At 39.2% G+C, this 18,616-nt stretch overlaps 2 protein-coding genes and 2 long non-coding RNA genes across 9 annotated transcripts in view; 2 read left to right on the top strand and 2 right to left on the bottom strand.

Annotated features, from left to right (window-relative positions):
- plgrkt (plasminogen receptor, C-terminal lysine transmembrane protein) overlaps positions 1-7,679 on the bottom strand; it is an 18,353-nt gene extending 10,674 nt beyond the window's left edge. The window contains exons 1-2 of the mRNA XM_058757696.1: positions 7,528-7,679; positions 6,451-6,532 (exon numbers count right to left, since the gene is read on the bottom strand). Coding sequence (XP_058613679.1) covers positions 6,451-6,531 — 81 coding nt within the window. The 5' untranslated portion in view covers position 6,532; positions 7,528-7,679. The remainder of the gene's footprint in view (positions 1-6,450; positions 6,533-7,527) is intronic.
- Positions 7,680-7,736: 57 nt separating this feature from the next.
- On the top strand, positions 7,737-9,182 carry LOC131528508 (uncharacterized). 2 transcript variants are annotated; one of them, XR_009267864.1, is made up of 4 exons: positions 7,737-7,835; positions 7,909-8,069; positions 8,372-8,488; positions 9,044-9,182. It is a non-coding gene; the product is annotated as an uncharacterized LOC131528508 (long non-coding RNA). The 2 variants fall into 2 exon arrangements; XR_009267863.1 differs by lacking the exon at positions 8,372-8,488 and having other exon boundaries at positions 9,044-9,178.
- Positions 8,617-18,616, bottom strand: part of LOC131528497 (ral guanine nucleotide dissociation stimulator-like) — a 33,828-nt gene continuing 23,828 nt past the window's right edge. For 3 of the 4 annotated variants that reach the window (XM_058757683.1, XM_058757680.1, XM_058757681.1), the window contains exons 13-17: positions 16,555-16,771; positions 15,106-15,180; positions 12,699-12,950; positions 11,839-11,953; positions 8,617-10,352 (exon numbers count right to left, since the gene is read on the bottom strand). In XM_058757683.1, the coding sequence (XP_058613666.1) occupies positions 10,177-10,352; positions 11,839-11,953; positions 12,699-12,950; positions 15,106-15,180; positions 16,555-16,771 (835 nt within the window). In that variant the 3' untranslated portion in view covers positions 8,617-10,176. The remainder of the gene's footprint in view (positions 10,353-11,838; positions 11,954-12,698; positions 12,951-15,105; positions 15,181-16,554; positions 16,772-18,616) is intronic. The other variant, XM_058757682.1, reaches the window with a different exon arrangement.
- On the top strand, positions 10,366-16,705 carry LOC131528506 (uncharacterized). 2 transcript variants are annotated; one of them, XR_009267859.1, is made up of 4 exons: positions 10,366-11,775; positions 11,867-12,023; positions 12,738-15,087; positions 16,567-16,705. It is a non-coding gene; the product is annotated as an uncharacterized LOC131528506 (long non-coding RNA). The 2 variants fall into 2 exon arrangements; XR_009267860.1 differs by having other exon boundaries at positions 16,463-16,601.

Genomic DNA, 18,616 nt, shown 5'->3' with positions numbered 1-18,616 from the left:
CTTTCAGGTCTACAGCAACACTTTCATGCAGGTGGAAATCATTCGGATCAACTGAAGTGTTTCCACGAAGGCTGAGATCAGTCTGATTATTAACGGATTATTTAGTGTCATGTTAGCGTAGCTGCGGAGAACGAGTTCAAACGCTTCTGAATGTCGAGTGTTTATCTGCAGGTGCTGTAAATAAAGAGAAGAACACACAGCACAGCGCAGCGCAGGATAGAAACCATCACGAAGCAGCTCCACGTGAACATCACGTACATCATCTACAATAGCAGGCAAACATCTCACGCTCGTTTACTCCTGTTGAGTCCTAATTAGCAACATTTCCAGGATCCCAAGAGATGCTCGTTTTACAGCAGCACACGGTGATTTCCAATTCACAGAACCTGTAATGACTGAATATCTATGAATGCTTCTGCTCACAGTTAAAATGTCTCTCCAGAACAAGATTCATAACTGTGTTTAACTGAAACAGAAGCTCCGCTGATGAGCGTCAAACATGCTTCATGACGCTGCTTCATCAATCCAAGGATACACGCTGATTCGGTGAGGTGTTGAGAAACACCAGAGAGTGACGCGGAGGTGATGAAGTGAGAACTCACTGACATTTCCCTGAAAGGCCACGTGTGAAGATTTCTGGACGAGTCTGTTAACCGTGAACCAGATGAAAGACTGATAGACTGCAATGACCCGACCCGATGGCCACACTGAGCACGGCCCGTGTTTACATGACAAAACACATGCATTTACTGACTCTCACAGGAACAGAACGGAGAAAAGCATTCCGACAGCCGTTTATATCAAGTACAAGATATATAAAACCATTTATGACCCTGGACCACAAAACCAGTCATGAAGGTCGATTTATTGAAATTGAGGGTTATACGTCATCTGAAAGCTGAATAAATAATCTTTGCATTGATGTATGGTTTGTTAGGATCGGACAGTATTTGTAAATCTGGAATCTGAGGGAGCAAAAAAATCTAAATATTGAGAAAATCTCCTTTAAAGTTGTTCAAATGAAGTTCTTAGCAATGCATATTACTAATCAAAAATGAAGTTTTGATATATTTACGGTAGGAAATGATCTTTACATGATCGTTACTTAATATCCTAATGATTTTTGGCCTAAAAGAGAAATGTATAATTTTGAGCCATACAATGTATTGTTGGCTATTTCTACAAATACACCTGTGCTGCTTATGACTGCTTCTGTGCTGCAGGGTCACATTTATATTCTAACTATCAGATTTTAAAAAGCATGCTGAAATCTGACGGACGTCACTGAGGTTTCTTTTCTCTTGGTTGAAAAGCATCTGTTGAAAGCATTAATGTGAACAGACGATACATTTCGTACTGAAGTAAAAACCGTGGAATGGACTGAGAAGCGTCCGTCTGATTTCTGAGCGACAGCTCACACGTAACCCACAATTTCATCATCTTCCTTTTTCAGGACAATTAAAATGTCATTAGTTTCAATTTCAGAGCAGCGGAAGTGACAAACAAAGAGACGGGAGCAGAAACACCTGACAGCCGGTCAAACATCAACAAAGAGGCGAGACGCAGACGAGCGATCTCCATCAGACATCACTCTGACAGCGTAATGGAGCCGGACACGTCATCAGGGCCGACCATCATCTACCGCTGAAGCTGAAGACACGGGAGACGCTGCGGCAGTTCGAGACAAGCCAGCCCTTAAAGGGCTAGTTCACCCAAAAATGAAAATTAGCCTGTGTTTTACTCACCCTCGAGGCATCCTAGGTGTATATGACCTTCTTCTGAAAGAAGAATCCAATCGGAGTTATATTAAAAATTGTCCTGGCTCTTCCAAGCGTTATCATCGCAGTGGGTGTTACTAACCCTAACCTAACGTCAAATAAAGCGCATGCATCCCTAATAAAACGTGCCTCACACGACTCCGGGGCGTGAATAAAGGCCTCCTGTAGCAAATCCATGCATTTTTGTAAGAAAATATCCATATTTCAAATGCAATAAACACTTCCCTCTCACTGTCGTACGCGTTCCGGCGGATGACGAGGACGTCGGTGTTGCGTGATTAGTGACGAATTAGAAGCACAAACTGAGGATTTGTAAAGAAAAATATTGGAGGATTTGATATAAGCCAAGAGGAGACTGGTTTGCTTTGCTAAAGTCAGGAAACTTTGCTTCCTTTGCTCCTGTAAACAAACACGCGAGACTAGCGTATCTCAGAGGCGCGACGCATACGTCCTCGTCATCCGCCGGAACGACTTCAGTGTACCACAGTCTGCAGAAGTGAGAGGGAAGTGTTTATTATTTTTGAAATATGGATATTTTTCTTACAAAAACGCATGGATTCGCTACAGGAGGCCTTTATTCACGCCCCGGAGTCGTGTGAGGCACGTTTTATTACGAATGCACGCGCTTTATTTGACGTCTTGTGGACTGTTTAAAAAAACACCCATTTTAACCGAAAATAATGCAACAATGCTACAAAAAAAGTTCTTAATAGTAAGATACCTTTTGAATTTTTTTAAAAACACTTTAAAATATTGAAGTATTTAAAAAAAAAATTATAATATAAAAAAAAATAAAAAATATTAAATATAAAAAATAATAATAAAAAAACATAAAAAAAAAAAAAAATCCAATTCCTGTCATTTTACTATAGCTACGTTAACATGCAATCCAATAATCTGTTTGTAATCAGACTGATGGCTCATTCTGATTTAAAAGCCTTCATGCAAACACGACCCGATTGAGCTCGATCTGAATGTAAGGAGTGGTTTATTCCTCTTCTGATACGATTCAGAGCGCATGTAAATGCTTGATTGGATAGAAAACTGAAACTGAAATGACTGCGCATGCGTAATGACGTATGACGAGAGGTTCTTCCACTTGAATAAAGTGTTGTATAAACGAATGTCCTGTCATTATAACACTCTACTTTCACTCAGCGTTTTGTAAAATAGAGCCGGACGATGTCCCACCAGCTCTTGTTTCAGATTCTCATCCACAGACAACTGCTTTTAGTTGCGGGGAGAAGCATTTTTACTGCGTGATAAAGATAAGCAGTACAACACAGCGGTTTATATGCTCATTGTCGCCAATATCAATATTAATTCTGCTGTTCAGAACAAATAAAGAAACAGTGTAGGAGAATGGTTATAACAGCAGGGAGCTTTCTATATGCGTGCAGTGTGTGCATGTTGAAAAATCAACTGAAGCTTGTGAAATATAAACACACACAGCAACCCGATCTCTTGATCTAGTGTCCGTGTAAACACTACATTCAGATTCATCAGTCGGAATGAATTCAGTCCGATTGAAACAAAGGTTGTGCATGTAAACATAACCTATGAGAGTTCAACGCAGTGGAGAAGAACGCAGTTTGGATCTGTTGCTCTCATCACATGACGTCAGAAGACGTGAAGCGCACACACAGCCAGACTTCTGCTGATCGCCTCTTAAAGAACAAAAACAGTGGCATGAATTTGACGGCGAGCGAACCAACGCGAGCCGCAGGTTTATCCTCTCCATGAGACCTCGTGGCATTTGTGAAGCACAAAAATCATGATTTTTCATTATCCTAAAAAAAAAAAAAAAAAAAGAGTAAATATGATGTTCAACGAGGAACAACAATATTTAGAAAGATGACCACACATTCCTGGAGGTGCTGGAGGAGCTTTAGGACGTTTATTAGATTGTGGGTGATAACGAGTATTTATGAGCGTCTGAACGCGCCTGTGGGTCAGAAATACCTGCACTGACCGAACCCAGAGAAACAAACTAACACAGAATCAGCCGCAGAGACGCACCTGACAGCATCTCTGAACCACAGCTGGATAGATAGAAGGATAGATAGATAGATAGATAGAAGGATATATTAGTCCAAAAGCAGTGGAATGAGTTGTTTTAATGTTCCAATGAAACACATATAGAGTTATTTTGTGATCTTCAAAAAGCCTAGATAGCCTCCTTGCAATCTGGGAATCCAAAATCAATTCCAATTCCAGAATCGAATACTTAAGGTGGGGAATTAGATACTTGTCGTAAAATTTCAATTTCAATTCCACCCATCAATTCCCGTGTGCACATCTTTTATTTTTACAATCCCTGGCAAAAATTTTGGAATCACCACACTTACATGTTGTTCACCCAATTATTTTACTTCATAGAAATAAACAAATCACAGATATGTCACAAAACTATTTTTGTTTAATAATTGAAGTGAAAGTGAAAGTGAAGTGACGTGTGGCCAAGTATGGTGACCCATACTCTGAATTAGTGCTCTGCATTTAACCCATCCAAGTACACACACACACAGCAGTGAACACACACACACACACACACACACACTCGGAGCAGTGGGCAGCCATATTGCTGCGGCGCCCGAGGAGCAGTTGGGGGTAATTCTTCAGGGCATGGACTTCACTGATGAAAAACAATATTCATCAAGCTATCTCCAACTTTCTTGAACAGCGCTCGACAGACGGAGGCTTGTCATGGACCGGCTTTTCATAACACCATACACCTTCAATCAGATTGAGATCCGCACTGTTTGCTGGCCATGTCACGGAGTCGATATGCCTTTCGTGAAGCACTCTTCGCTCCGTGGCAAGATGCATTATCACACTAACATCGTCACCAAACTTCTTTTCTATTGACGGAATGAGAAAAGTGTCCAAAATTTCAATGTACACTTGTGCATTGCCCATTTCCCCCGGTCCTTTACCTGCAACCCTTTATCATAAATGAGTTGGGAAATTTGGTCGTTTTCTTCAGGCAGTCATCTTTATACATTTCATTAGAACGGCACCAGACTGAAGTTCCAGCATCATCTTCTCGTCCAAAGCAGATTCGTGATTCATCACCCAATCATCTACACTCCACGCCTGCTTCTCTTTAGCGCACTGTAACCTTGTTTTCTTCTGTTTAGGTGTTAATGCTGACTTTCATTTGGCCTTTCTATATGTAAATATAATTTCATTCAGCCGGTTTGTTAGTTATGTCACACACATCGACTCCTGTTTCTGTCTATTTGTTCTTCATTTGTTTCGTCGTGCATTTACTATTTTCAAGGCAAATTGCTTTGAGTTTTCTATCTTGACGCTGTGAGGTCTTCCTGTATGTTTTCCTTTTATAACCTTTCCATTTTGTTTATACTTGCAAATTTTAGAAACAGCTGACTGGGAAGATCCAGCTTCTTTCGACACACTCTGTGATGGATTTCCTTCTTGAAGGAGTTTTATAATCCTTTCCATCATTTCAACTCGCAGCTCTCTTGTTGGGGACACGTTTCCTTACAATTAGCCAAGTTCAACGGCACATTAAGGTATGTAACAGCTGACTAATTTGCATTTTAGATATTTGTTTCAGAAATACAATTAACAAGCCAATTCCATAATTTTGTCCTCTACTTGATAGGAAAATAATTTTATTATATAATTTTTTTTATTTATAATAATTTTTATTTATTAATTCAACTATTTTAATTTCATTTGTTTGAGGTATGTTTCACATAACCAGTGTTGAATAATTAAACAAAAATAGTTTTGTGTCATATCTGTGATTGGTTTATTTGTTATAAAGTAAACAAATTTAGGTGAACATCTTCTAAGTGTAGTGATTCCAGGGGTTATAGCTGGCGAAAAGGAGCTGTTAAAAATGTATTTGTCTTTGAATCATTCATTCAAGAGATTCATTCAAAAACACTGATTCACCCAGTAATGAATCAAGTAAATCTTGAGTGAGTCATTGAATCATTCCATTCAGAAATTCCATGAGATTTTGTTTAGCTGTCTAATATTCTTTCTTCAGAATTGTGAGAGAACTACAACCTCCATTAAAAAAAAAAAAAAAAATTATTTATTTTTTACATTTTTATTCATGGTATTCAGCAGCAATAAAATGTTTGCAAAAAGAGACACAAAATCAATGTTTGATATCTAAATGTTTGACTCCTAAAATGGGAATCAATAAGAATCAGAATCGATAAGCAGAATTGGAATTGATCAAATTCAAACGATATCCAGCCTAACCAAGACCAAAGCTGGAAAAGTACTTCTGTTGGAAGAAATATGAAAAGCAGCGAAGACAAAGCTGAACTGAGTGGTGTGACTCATCAGAGCTTTATGAGCTGATATTTGTGGGCCGTACAGCGGGGCAATAAACAAATACAACCATATTTTACTGAATTCTTCATAATCTGTCAGCAGGTGGAGATTTTTCTCTTCATAACAGCACCGATGATGACTGCCTCACGGGCCGAGATCCATCAGAAAAAGAGCATTTTGTGCAGGACGCGATTGCAATAAAACGCTTGTAGCTCTCGGCAAACAGGAGACCAGCGGAAGCGTGTAAAAACAAACAGCAGCCAGGACCTGAGGAATCACTCTGGATCATGTGCACAATCTTTCCCATAACCTCAAATGTTGGAAATGACCCGTATGATTGTGTAATCAGACGCACCTGCAGCCGCGCGTTGAGCAGCATGAACTCCTGCTGTTTCTGGAAGTTCTGCTCCATGGGTTTGGAGAGAAGGAAACCCATCCTGCAGAAGACACGCATAGAACACATGACCAGCGTTGAGAAGTTACTTTGGAATTGCAATAGATTACAGATTACAAGTTACCCCTATTTAAAAAAGCATGCTTAAAAAGTATCTTAAAAAATAAAGCATATACATAAACACTAATAGAAAATAAAACAGTTATTGAATAAGCATGTGTCCTAAACTCCTGAAACATTGCTGTCTCATATTTTAGAGCCTTCAGTGCAATTTATGAAAGAAATCAGTTAAATCTGTAAGTGGCTGTTTGTGAAAAAAAATTAGATGTAAGTAACCCCATTTGCAATCGTTAACATTTTCATAAGTTTTTTTCTCAGTAACTGATTACACAATTACATTTATTGTGCAATTAAATTATGTAATTTAGTTACATGTTACTCCCCAAAACTGCAAATGAAACACAAAATCCCACAAACAGCGTCATCTGACACTTTGCAAATATTATTTCTACTGAAGTCTTTCAATAGAGTTCAAACACGTCAAATGCATCAATATCACGCTATTTTTGTCAAGAAAATAAAACTTATTAGCATCGTGACGTTATTTTTTATAACGCTTATGAGCATCTCAACTGGTTTATGATTCATGGGCACTGATACATTCCTTTTAGAACTATTCGAATTCTGTTCCTTTTTAACTTGAAAAGAAACTGAAGTGAAATCTAATCTAATCCGTGTTCTTGGCAGGTAAATTATAATATCTCAGAAACGATCAGTGGATTCCGTTCATTATCTGTTAAACTCGACACAGAGAATCTCGAATAACAACATCGTGATCTGGAGATCAATAACTGCTCCGATCTGGAGTTTAATGCGATCATATCTGGAGTTTAATAAGGATTTGATGTTCTGTGAGGAAAACCAAGCGATGTGTAAACAGCTCTCCCTCAGCAAACTCTGTCTTCTGTTCACACACACAAATAAACTTTACAGAACACACAGTTAACAGCGTAAATCACACCTGAACGTCAATCATACCTGATATATCTGACTGTGTAGTTTAATAAACGCCAAGGGCACGCGAGCTGTGCGCACGCACTGACGGCACGTCACTGACGCAGACACGGCCTCGCCGCTGATTGGCTCTCGCTCTCTCCCTCGACTCTCATTGGCTATTGTGCGCAGACGTCAATAATCTGAAGCAAATGGAATTGTTTAAATGTGTAGTTAGTACATTATACTCCCGAAGCTCCGAGCTACGCGTTCATCATCGCACACACTGCAGAACGACTCCTACGTGAAACTCACCAAAAGCGTTCGTCGGCTCTTTAACGAATTGCTCTTTTGTAAGTCGCTTTGAATAAAAGTGTCTGTTAAGTGCATTAATATAAATGTAAAAAAAACTGTTGTCGTACACAGAAATAAAACACTGACCAGCGCTGAGTAAAGTATGGCGTGTCACGTGACAGCCGCTGTTCGCGGTGTTTGGCGAGAGCGGGAAAGAATTTAAACAGAATTTAACGGTCATTCTTTGAGTTATGAAGTGAACCAGCAAGACGGTCGCTCATCTCGTCTGACAGGTTTTTACTCGAAACCTTCATATTGTTCAATAACTCTGCTGTTTATGTGGTCTTTATTATTATGCTATATATTATTTAAATATGCCGTTTTGATTGTAGTAAAAAGTAGTCTGAATGCAGCTCTTCCATACAACATACACCAACAGTTTAGCGCACTAGTGTGTTTATATATATGTGTGTGTGTGTGTGTTTTCTGATGTTATAAGATACATGTCCCTCTGATGAAGCTCAAGTCATTCTACATTCGGCATATTCGAGCGCGACATGTTCGTTAACAAATATTTTCAACTTTTTATTTTCAGTGCAGAAAAATAAATGGGATTTCAGTGCTTTAGTGGAGGGGAACTTGTCATGTGTTTCGTTCTTTCTGTGTTGCTTCAGAAGACACGGAACACCAGACCCACTTTCATCTGAACATCGTGAGTTTGTGGAGCGTTTCTGCGAGTGTAGAGCTCAGAGCTGTCACTACAGCGCCACCTGCTGACCACATCAGTGCTGGATCTGCTTCCCTCCAGCATGCAGAGCAAAAACAAAGCAGCACTCTTAATGAATCGCACTGCATGTGTTTATTAGTTGTTTTCGCCAGTATTAGAAACAGTGCATCATAAGGAAAAAAAATTATAGCAATTTAAACCATGAAAAAAGACGAGACAAACAGAAAACCCAAAGTCAACAAAGCTGAAAGTAACACAATCCCTTATTTGGAGTGGTATAAACTTCGCATAGATATATTCATATTTACATATTCATAATTACATGGGAGAAGAAACTAAATGTACAATGCTACAAAAAGTATTTACAAATCAATAAATACACACACACACACACACACACACACACAAACCAAATGAAAGGCAAAAGTACAAAGGACAATTCATATTGTACAAAAATTACAAAAAAGAACATACAAAACCAGAGCGTGTGAGTTATAATAAAATCTTTTCCTTTTTTTTTTCTTAAATACTTCTTGACAGTGAAAAAGACGAATGGCACCAGATATCTGTGGTGTTCAGATCTGATCTGAGAGATCTTGGGAAACGGTGGTTTTTCCTGAACAGGCAGTGCTGACCTCACTGGACTGAGACGCTCCTGAAGCGCAGAGATCTTTGGCCCTTTTGGTTTTGTTTTCATAAAACACAAGACATGAACCAAAGACATTACAACAGGTAGCAAGCACATGCGCACACACACACACACTCACTCATACAGTCACATATAAAGGATCTGGGTTGTGGAAAATATGGCAGGTCAGCTTTGTGAAGCATGTGCATCAGTCATGAACGACCACTGAACTACAGGTAAAACAGTACAAAAACTCGTTACAATTCATGTTCATTTCTCTTTTCATGTGCAGTTTCACATTTGAAGTTGTTTCCCTCTTCTTCCAATCTCAGCGCAGGTTCATCTCCAGACACTCAAAACACCTTAATCCTCAATCCTTTCATTTTTATTTCAAATGCTGCGGTCGCATTTCAGAAGGGGTTCGACGCATCAGTGATATCCGAATGCGACGTGCGCCGCCGAGGCGTAGCTTTACGTGAATGATTAGCGATGCAGCGACTGCTAATAGACACCAGAGCGCGTGTGATCTCAGAAGTCGAGCGACTGCACTGTTAAAACCACGTTAGAAACCAGATTTCGGTGTTCATCTTGTTACTTATGCACTGCTCATATTTATACACAAACACCACCTCCTCCATCTTTAGTGGCAAGAAAATCAATTCGCTTTCAAATGACTTTTATCAACAAAACCAATGACAGAGTCACTCGGCATCTCTGAATGTGTGAGAAATTAAAACATTAAACAGAAGAAGAGAGAAACGTTTCGTCGGCCTGAGCACCACCGTGGTAGTAAAGAGGAAAAACACTGATGGACGTGTGCGGTCTCTTCCTGTCATGTGACCGGCCGGATGACCACAGCGGTGGTCAGTGGCATCCTGGTAGCGTAGTTCACAGCACAGCAGATCTGATTGGGGATCAGTCCTCCGACCCACAGCTGGAGACGGGTTTGGAGATCGGGGAATGACTGTAAACACACAGATCGCCTCTCAAACTCCTGAAGACGCCTTTGCAAAGTCCAGCTACTGCTGAACTGAGAGTTTGGGATTCAGAAGATTCCTTTGGCGATCTTCAGACCTTTCTGCTTCATTCGGGGCAGCGTGGAGCTGGCCACGTGTTTGGTCCGGCCTGCTCTCGGGAAACCTCTCTTCTTCAAGACAAAGTCATAGTTGGCCGTGGAGTTCATGGCGTAAAAAACATTGGCGTTGTCGGGAATCTTCAGCTCTGTGGAAATAAATAACAGGACCTACTTTAAAATCAGGTCACTTTTAGGGCCCTATGGTTTCCGCAGACGGAATTTACCGTAAAATGCGTAATGTCACAGAATTTGTCAAACTTTGGATGAATTTATCAAAAGTAGGTCATTGCACTTAAATCATATTGTGATGTGGACTAGTATCTGTAAATATTAAGCCACAAAGATTTAGATTTAAATATGAATCGTGCATGTTCTACGTGTCTCTGTGTGAATGAATGACGCAGACGCACGGTTTCGTTTACTACACACACACTGAAGCGTGCGACGCTCGCGGTGACATAAATACATGAACAATCTCCAGAACTGCTCTGAGAGCATTTTACCATTTCATTTGAGTAAAACTAGCATCATATCATATACACACAGACATTTAAAAGTATTCACGACAATCCATCGAAATAAAAGTTTGAAGACAGAAATATACTAAAATCACGCAACATTTCTTTTTAATAGTAAATCCCCTTTGTTTGCCAAAAAAATAAAAAAGGTTTAATTTTCAATAATTAAAAGATAAATGAAATGAATGTTTTATGCCTTCATTCGATAACCAGAAAAATTTAAATACACAACAGAAAACAAATTCTATTGTAAGAATAGATTTGATCATCATGTTTTAAAGAAACAAAACTCTGAGCCATTTACAGTCACACACAGATGCAGTAGTGTGCAAACTCTACTACACGGGGGTGTTTTAGATAACTCTAAAATAATTCACTTCTTTATGTTTTTGAAAATATTTATTGAATATATTTATTTTTGTTGTAATATTATGTTTAAGCCTAACAAATAATTGACCTCAAAAAGGGAATTCATGAGCAATAACTGCTTTATTTTTTCATATTAGTTATATATCATATTATTATAAAGAATTGAACTGTTCTGTGTGAGACTTTTAAAAATGATTTTAATATAATTTCTTGGCAAGTAACAGAGCATTGTAAATAAAAAAAAACCTAAATGAAAAAACCTAAAATGTGCATCATTTAGTTGCATCAAACATAAATAACAAAATATAAGTGACACATTAAAATGAAAAGTTACACACTTTTGTGCGCGCTGTACTGGTCTGATATAAAGACTGAGAAACGTTTTGCTCAGCAAGAACAAAATGAGCAGGAACATTGCCCTGAACATGTCATTTTTGTTAAACTTTTAATAAATTGATGTGAAATTGCACAAGTTTCATGATTTTACATGCCTTTTGCTTAACAAAAAACTTAATTTAACCATTAAAAAAAGAGTCCAGAAAAATTTAAACGGAAAAAATGGAATTTGGGAAAAACTTAAATGGAATTTATATTTCATAGGGCCCTACTTTCAACTTCTTTCAACCAAACATCTGACAAAATTGAGCTCATCAGCAAGATGAGGCAGCAGATATCAGCAAAGGTGTGTTTAGGTTATTTTTCAGCTGTTTTATAGCATATTCTTAGGGACTTTATGAAGACTGACCCTTTTCCTCACTGATTTTCTGAACCAGTTCATAGTCCTCGGCTCGCTCGCGGTCCAGGTTGTGTTTGACCATGGCTTTCCTCACGACTGCGGGAGTCTTATCCTGACTGGTGACCTGAAACAGAAACACACACACATGCTTCGAGCTGGCAGGGTTCAAACGCTTCGCACCACTGGATCTCAGGGTAATTAAACTAGCTTTGTTTACTTTTCTATACGGTTCTGGTCCTGTGTTGAGACTCCCAGAGAGGCAAACAGGTAAAGGTGCGATCGAGGGCATGCTCCGCACGGAAGATATTCGCTTTACATGCTCATTTGTAGTTAATTTAAGGTATGTTTTAAAACTCATTTTTAACAAACAAAAAAACAACTAAATTTTTTTAACATCTTGTTGCAACATTTTACAAAAATCAAGATTGAATATATTTGGTTAAAATCCCATGTTATAAGAGATGAAGTGCTACGCAGGCTATTAAAGACAATATTGGCAGATTAGACGGCAACGCTGAGCTAAAATACTGAACGTTTGCCCTCTCTCTCTCTCTCTCTCTTCAGCGTTCACACATCTCTGACCTCAAATACATCAAATATTAGCCTTTTTAGACAGTTTCTGAAGTAAAGAGTAAAGAAAATACTATACAAAACTTACTGAAACAACCAGGGGCCAGTTTCATGAACTTAGTCACATGTTAAAGAACTAGTTTCACCAACTAGCAGCTGCCAAGAGTAATCAATCTTACTTTCCAACACAAATAAGACCAATCTACCTTTTCATGACTGAATTAAAAAAGTACAAAGCAAAAGCACTGATCTAGATGGTTCTTGCTGCTCGGTCTCTCTGGTATTTGACGTGATCTCACCAGGATGCTCTTGTACATGTTTCCGTTGTCCACGTCCAGACTGACTCTGATGATGCAGCAGTCGTCCACCTGCTGGTTGTAGAGCGGCAGAGAGAGAGACGAGTAGCTGGACACGCCGGAGACGGAGCGCTTGTGTGAGCGGGACGCTGTGACCGGTGTGGACGACACCGAAGACGAGGAGGCACTGCTGGAGCCAGAACCTGAGCCCAGACCCGACGCGTCCAGAGACGAGAGAGACGTGGACTCCCAGAACTAAAGGACACACACACACAGAGTGAGGCTTCTCTATGGGTTCAGACTCCAGCCGCGAGAGAAGAACTGATGATTCCAGAGCAGATCAAATCCACAGTCTCAGTGAAAGCAAACCATCACGTGCTGACTCACACACACACACACACACACACACGGCAGGAGTCCCGACTGTGACTACAATGGTTGCATTTGCAAAACTCAATTAAAATCTGGTAGCAGGAAACAGCTAGGGTTAGGAATCAAAAATCAATTCCAATTCCAGAATCAAACACTTAAGGTCAGGAATCAGATACTTGTTGTAAAATTAAAATTTCACTTCCTGTGTGCGCATCTATTATATTTAGCTGGTGAAAAGGAGCTGTTAAAAATTTATTTGTCTTTGAATCATTCATTCAAGAGATTCATTCAAAAACACTGATTCACCCAGTAATGAATCAAGTAAATCTTGAGTGAGTCATTGAATCATTCCATTCAGAAATTCCATGAGATTTTGTTTAGCTGTCTAATATTCTTTCTTCAGAATTGTGAGAGAACTACAACCTCCATAAAAAAAAAGTCTCAATTTATCCAGAATCATGCGGCACACAAACAGCTCTTAATCGAGTCCAGTTTTTATGAAGCCGGCTGATATTTATTCATGGTATTCAGCAGCAATTAAATGTTTTGCAAAATAAATGTTTGATATCTAAATGTTTGACTTTGGAATTGAAAATGGGAATGAAGCGATAAGCAGAATCGGAATCAGAATCAGAACTGATCAGATTCAAACGATGCCCAGCCCGAGTAACAGCTCTTCATCTGATCAGGAGTTAATTAATGACGACTTTATACCAGTGTTTCCTACAGAACTCTACATGAACACAGTGCTGAATCATCAACAACTGACTTATGAGATGATTTTTGTGATGAATCAAACAGTTTCATAAATAAGTCTCTAATTCACAAGCAACTCAAAATAACTAGGGATGCACGATATTAGATTTTTGCCGATATCCGATATGCCGATATTATTCCAATCATTTTGGCCAATAGCCGATGCCGATAACAATATATATTTCCCTTTGTTTTGAAACAACACCAGCTCTCTCCTGTGCGGAAATTATAAACAAACTATTTTTAATTTTGGTTAGTTTTGAGCAAAAACTTAGAACTAATAAACATTATTAAAGTTCTTATTTAGTGAGAGTACATTGAAAGCCTTGAAAATATCTATAATAAAATCAATCTGCTGTTTTTTTTTGTCATATGCAGTTAAAACCTTAATATTTTATTTGTCAATTTAACATTAATAGATGGTCTAAAGTAAAGGCTGTAAAAATTATAAAATATTTTAGAGCTCCTTCATAATCCATTGGAAAAAACACATTACATATTATTGAGTAAATCTGTATAAATTAAAGTATTTAATTTACAAGTGTCATGTTTGTGATTTTTGTTCACGTAAGCTATAGCTTCTGACCTTTAAATCAAAACAGACTCATGATTTTATGACATTAATACTGCTTTATTTATTCAGAAACACAAGTATCTTAATGTTATTTGTATATTTTACTTTCAATTTATTCCAAGTAGGCCTACAGTGCCCCTGAAGTAAATAAAACGCAAGTCTAAACAGTGAATCTAATCATAATTCAGGCAAAAGTTTGCTTCAAGAATGAGCACTGCTGACGTGATCTTACGTGTGAGCTATTCGTCTTATCGGCACATTTTAAGCCTTTATCGGATGATTCCAATAACATTGGATCTGATAATATTGTGCATCCCTATAAATAACTATTATGAATACAGTGATAACCAGCGTGAAATATAGTGCATTACTTTAAATCAGTACATCATTGGGAACACTTTCCGGTGCTGAGATTGAGCGGAAACACTGGCACACGTCTTTACAATGTAGAATTGAGCAATTCTGTCATTTTGTAACTATATAACATCACTTGGCTCTGTCTGTTTAGGAGTTTGTTTGTTTAGTCGGGATCCCTGGCACACTCAAGAACGACGACTAGAGTGATCTGCAACCAGCTAACCATGACTAACACACACAAACACAAAGACACACAGCAGAAACGCCGGTGATGATGAACTCGGAGAGAAATGAGTGTTTTCCAGACATGGACGGGCGGAGAGACGGAATGAGGTGAGAGAGATTGAGTACCGTGGGGATCAGGTCTGCCGTAGGGCCGCACTTCCCTAAGGTAGAATTGGAATGTTTTACGAAGGGCGTGGAGGTCTACAGGAAGGAAGTAAAGCTACAGTCACTGACAGACACAGCAGAGACCATAACAGACCCGAGGGCGCTTTCAGACCTGCCTTTTCCCCAAACAGGGACGTGAGCTGTCGGATTTTCTTCTTGGTTTGGGTTGCTTTTACAAAGCAACATTTTAAAGCATACTAAAATGAAGCATTCTTGTAATTCACCTGTTTTGGATAAGAGCAATTAGACAACATTTGAGGATGAAGACCTGCTTTGGATTTCAACTGCAATATCTAATGTGCTCAGCCACAGAATCAACACATTTCCCATTATGAATTCTGCTTTCAATCGGGCTGAGGTTGCATTTACACTGGCACAAAAAAATCTGATTTTTGCCCACATCTGACACAGATAGGGACTCGATGCACATGTGTAAACACAAAAATCCGCACGAGATCCGATTTTTTTGCATCCGATCTGTGCCACTTCCAAATTTGGATTTTAATCGGATGCATATCTGATATCTGGACTTCCGGCCTGTGTCTAAACACACATATCTGATTCCCCTCAGAACTCCTAATGCCAGGGCGGCGCGTTTGCCCAAAAAGATACGATGCCGGCGTGCTGTATATGCGCTTTATGTGTGGAAACTGCACTGCAGTAAGTTGCAGTATTAGGCTACTCACTCACGCGTTCTCTCGTTAATTCATTCAAACTCACTCAAATAAATACAATCTTACAGCACTACTTTATTTCACTTCAGAATTATACTGTAGATAAAATAACAAATGAAAATTACCTTTATTATCTGTTCATTCAGATCTTGTGCTGCAAAATATCAATGACAGTCCATGCTGGCAAATAACAATGTCCGCTTGATGTGAATTATAGAAATAATTATAATAGCACAGCCATTCAGAGCCTGAGGGCCTAAAGAAATCAAAGATGGGCGGGAATTAATGTAAACCCAGATATCAGATACATCAGATATAGTCAAAAGATTGGATCTCTTCCAGTGTAAATGCAGCCTGAGATCACCTCATTCAGATCTCGGTGCGGATCCAAGCATGGTGGTTGTGTTCATAAACAACTCAAACCAAGGGAGAAAATACACTAGGCTCCAAAACAAACCAGGTGTGAAAACGCCCATCGATATCTTCAGCACTGGTTACACCTGGCATTAACACACATCTCAAATGCTTCTCCTGTGACCACTTGACATCTCGTTTCCAAAATAACCCTCAAAGTTTAAAACCTTCTGTAAGGGCAATGCATTTAGCTGTTGTCTCGGTCGTATTTGTGTTTGCGCTACAAACAGCTGGGTATGGAAACCACAGTGAGCGGCTGAAGGAAGTAAGCCCTGTCCTCTGGAGAGACGCTGTGGGATAAACCAGAGCGTCAGTAACTCACCTTCCTCTCCAGAGCGTCGGGTGAATCAGAGATGAAGCTGATGTTGACCTCCTCCACGTCGGAGCTGCTGGAGCCGGCGGAGGTCACGCTGAGAGAGTCGCCGCCGTCACCGGCCGAGCCGCTCAAACCCGGCGGGAACCGCAGCTGATCGAAGGACTTGGAGTGAGAGCTTCCAGAACCGCTGCATCCGGCTTCACCCGAACCCACCGGCTGCCGACTAGAGACAGACACAATAAACTAGGGCTGGCCCCATTCCTCCATTCTATTCGAGCACTCCATTTTAAGAGATTCTCGATTGAAACGCATTATTACACCGCTTTCCGAAGCTGCCTGAGATATTAAACCTATTTAAAAATCATAATAAAGCATAATGGCTGTAGCATTTCTGTCATAAAGAAATGGCCAAATATTAAAGATTAAGTGGACATTTGAATTAAATGATGTTTAGTCAATATTAAACAAGGATTAGATCATGCAATAAGGTGTAAATACAATCGTCAGGCTGTTGGCGCCCTCTGCAGCCATTTGTTATAATGCATAATGTACGTTAACTCTATTGTTTATAATACATTATGTATTTTAACTGTATTGTTCAATAAAACCATATGATTACTTGCTTTTGATACTGTATTGAAACTAATTATTGCCTCATTGCTATTATATATGTATTTGAAGTAATTTTAAAAGCTATTGTTTGCTAAGATCTATTTTTATTACCACAAATAAAATTTCTATCATCTGATCGTGGTTGTATCTCTTTATTAGTTCTACTGGATCTTAGCGCTGCGTTCGACACTATCGACCACAACATTCTTTTGAATAGACTAGAAAACTTTGTTGGCATTAGTGGAAGTGCCTTAGCATGGTTCAAATCTTACTTATCTGACCGCCATCAGTTCGTAGCAGTGAATGAAGAGGTATCATATCGATCACAAGTGCAGTATGGAGTACCTCAAGGCTCAGTACTAGGGCCGTTACTTTTCACGCTCTATATGTTACCCTTGGGAGATATTATCAGGAGACATGGTGTTAGCTTTCACTGTTATGCTGATGATACTCAGCTCTATATTTCTTCACGGCCCGGTGAAACACACCAAATTGAGAAACTAACGGAATGCATAGTCGATATAAAAACTGGATGACGAGTAATTTTTACTGCTAAATTCTGAAAAACAGAGGTGTTAATTATCGGACCTAAAACCCCACATGTAACCTAGAACATTATCTAACACTTGACGGCTGCTCTGTCAATTCTTCTTCATCAGTCAGGAACCTAGGTGTGCTGTTCGATAGCAATCTGTCATTTGAAAGCCATGTTTCTAGCATCTGTAAAACTGCATTTTTTCATCTTAAAAACATATCTAAATTGCGACCAATGCTCTCAACGTCAAATGCAGAAATGTTAATTCATGCGTTTATGACCTCAAGGTTAGACTATTGTAATGCTTTATTGGGTGGTTGTTCTGCACGCTTAATAAACAAACTACAGATGGTCCAAAATGCAGCAGATAGAGTCCTTACTAGAACCAGGAAATATGACCATATTAGCCCAGTTCTGTCAACACTGCACTGGCTCCCTATCAAGCATCGGATAGATTTTAAAATCTTGTTAATTACTTATAAAGCCCTGAATGGTTTAGCTCCTCAGTACTTGAGCGAGCTCTTATCGCATTATAGTCCTCCACGTCCGCTGCGTTCTCAAAACTCTGGCCGTTTGATAATACCTAGAATATCAAAATCGACTGCGGGCGGCAGATCCTTTTCCTATTTAGCACCCAAACTCTGGAACAATCTACCTAACACTGTTCGGGAGGCAGACACACTCTGTCAGTTTAAATCTAGATTAAAGACCCATCTCTTTAGCCTGGCTTACACATAACACATTAATACACTTCTATTATTCAAATCTGTTAAAGGATTGTTAGGCTGCATTAATTAGATCAACCGGAACCAGGAACACTCCCCATAACACACGATGTACTCGTTACATCATAAGTTGAATGGCATCTACGCTAATATTGTCTGTTTCTTTCCTAGTCTGTTTCTCAGTCCGTATCCGATC

Source organism: Onychostoma macrolepis, chromosome 21, assembly GCF_012432095.1.
Source record: "Onychostoma macrolepis isolate SWU-2019 chromosome 21, ASM1243209v1, whole genome shotgun sequence".
Taxonomy (NCBI): domain Eukaryota; kingdom Metazoa; phylum Chordata; class Actinopteri; order Cypriniformes; family Cyprinidae; genus Onychostoma; species Onychostoma macrolepis.
This window is presented reverse-complemented; position numbering and strand designations above follow the sequence as displayed.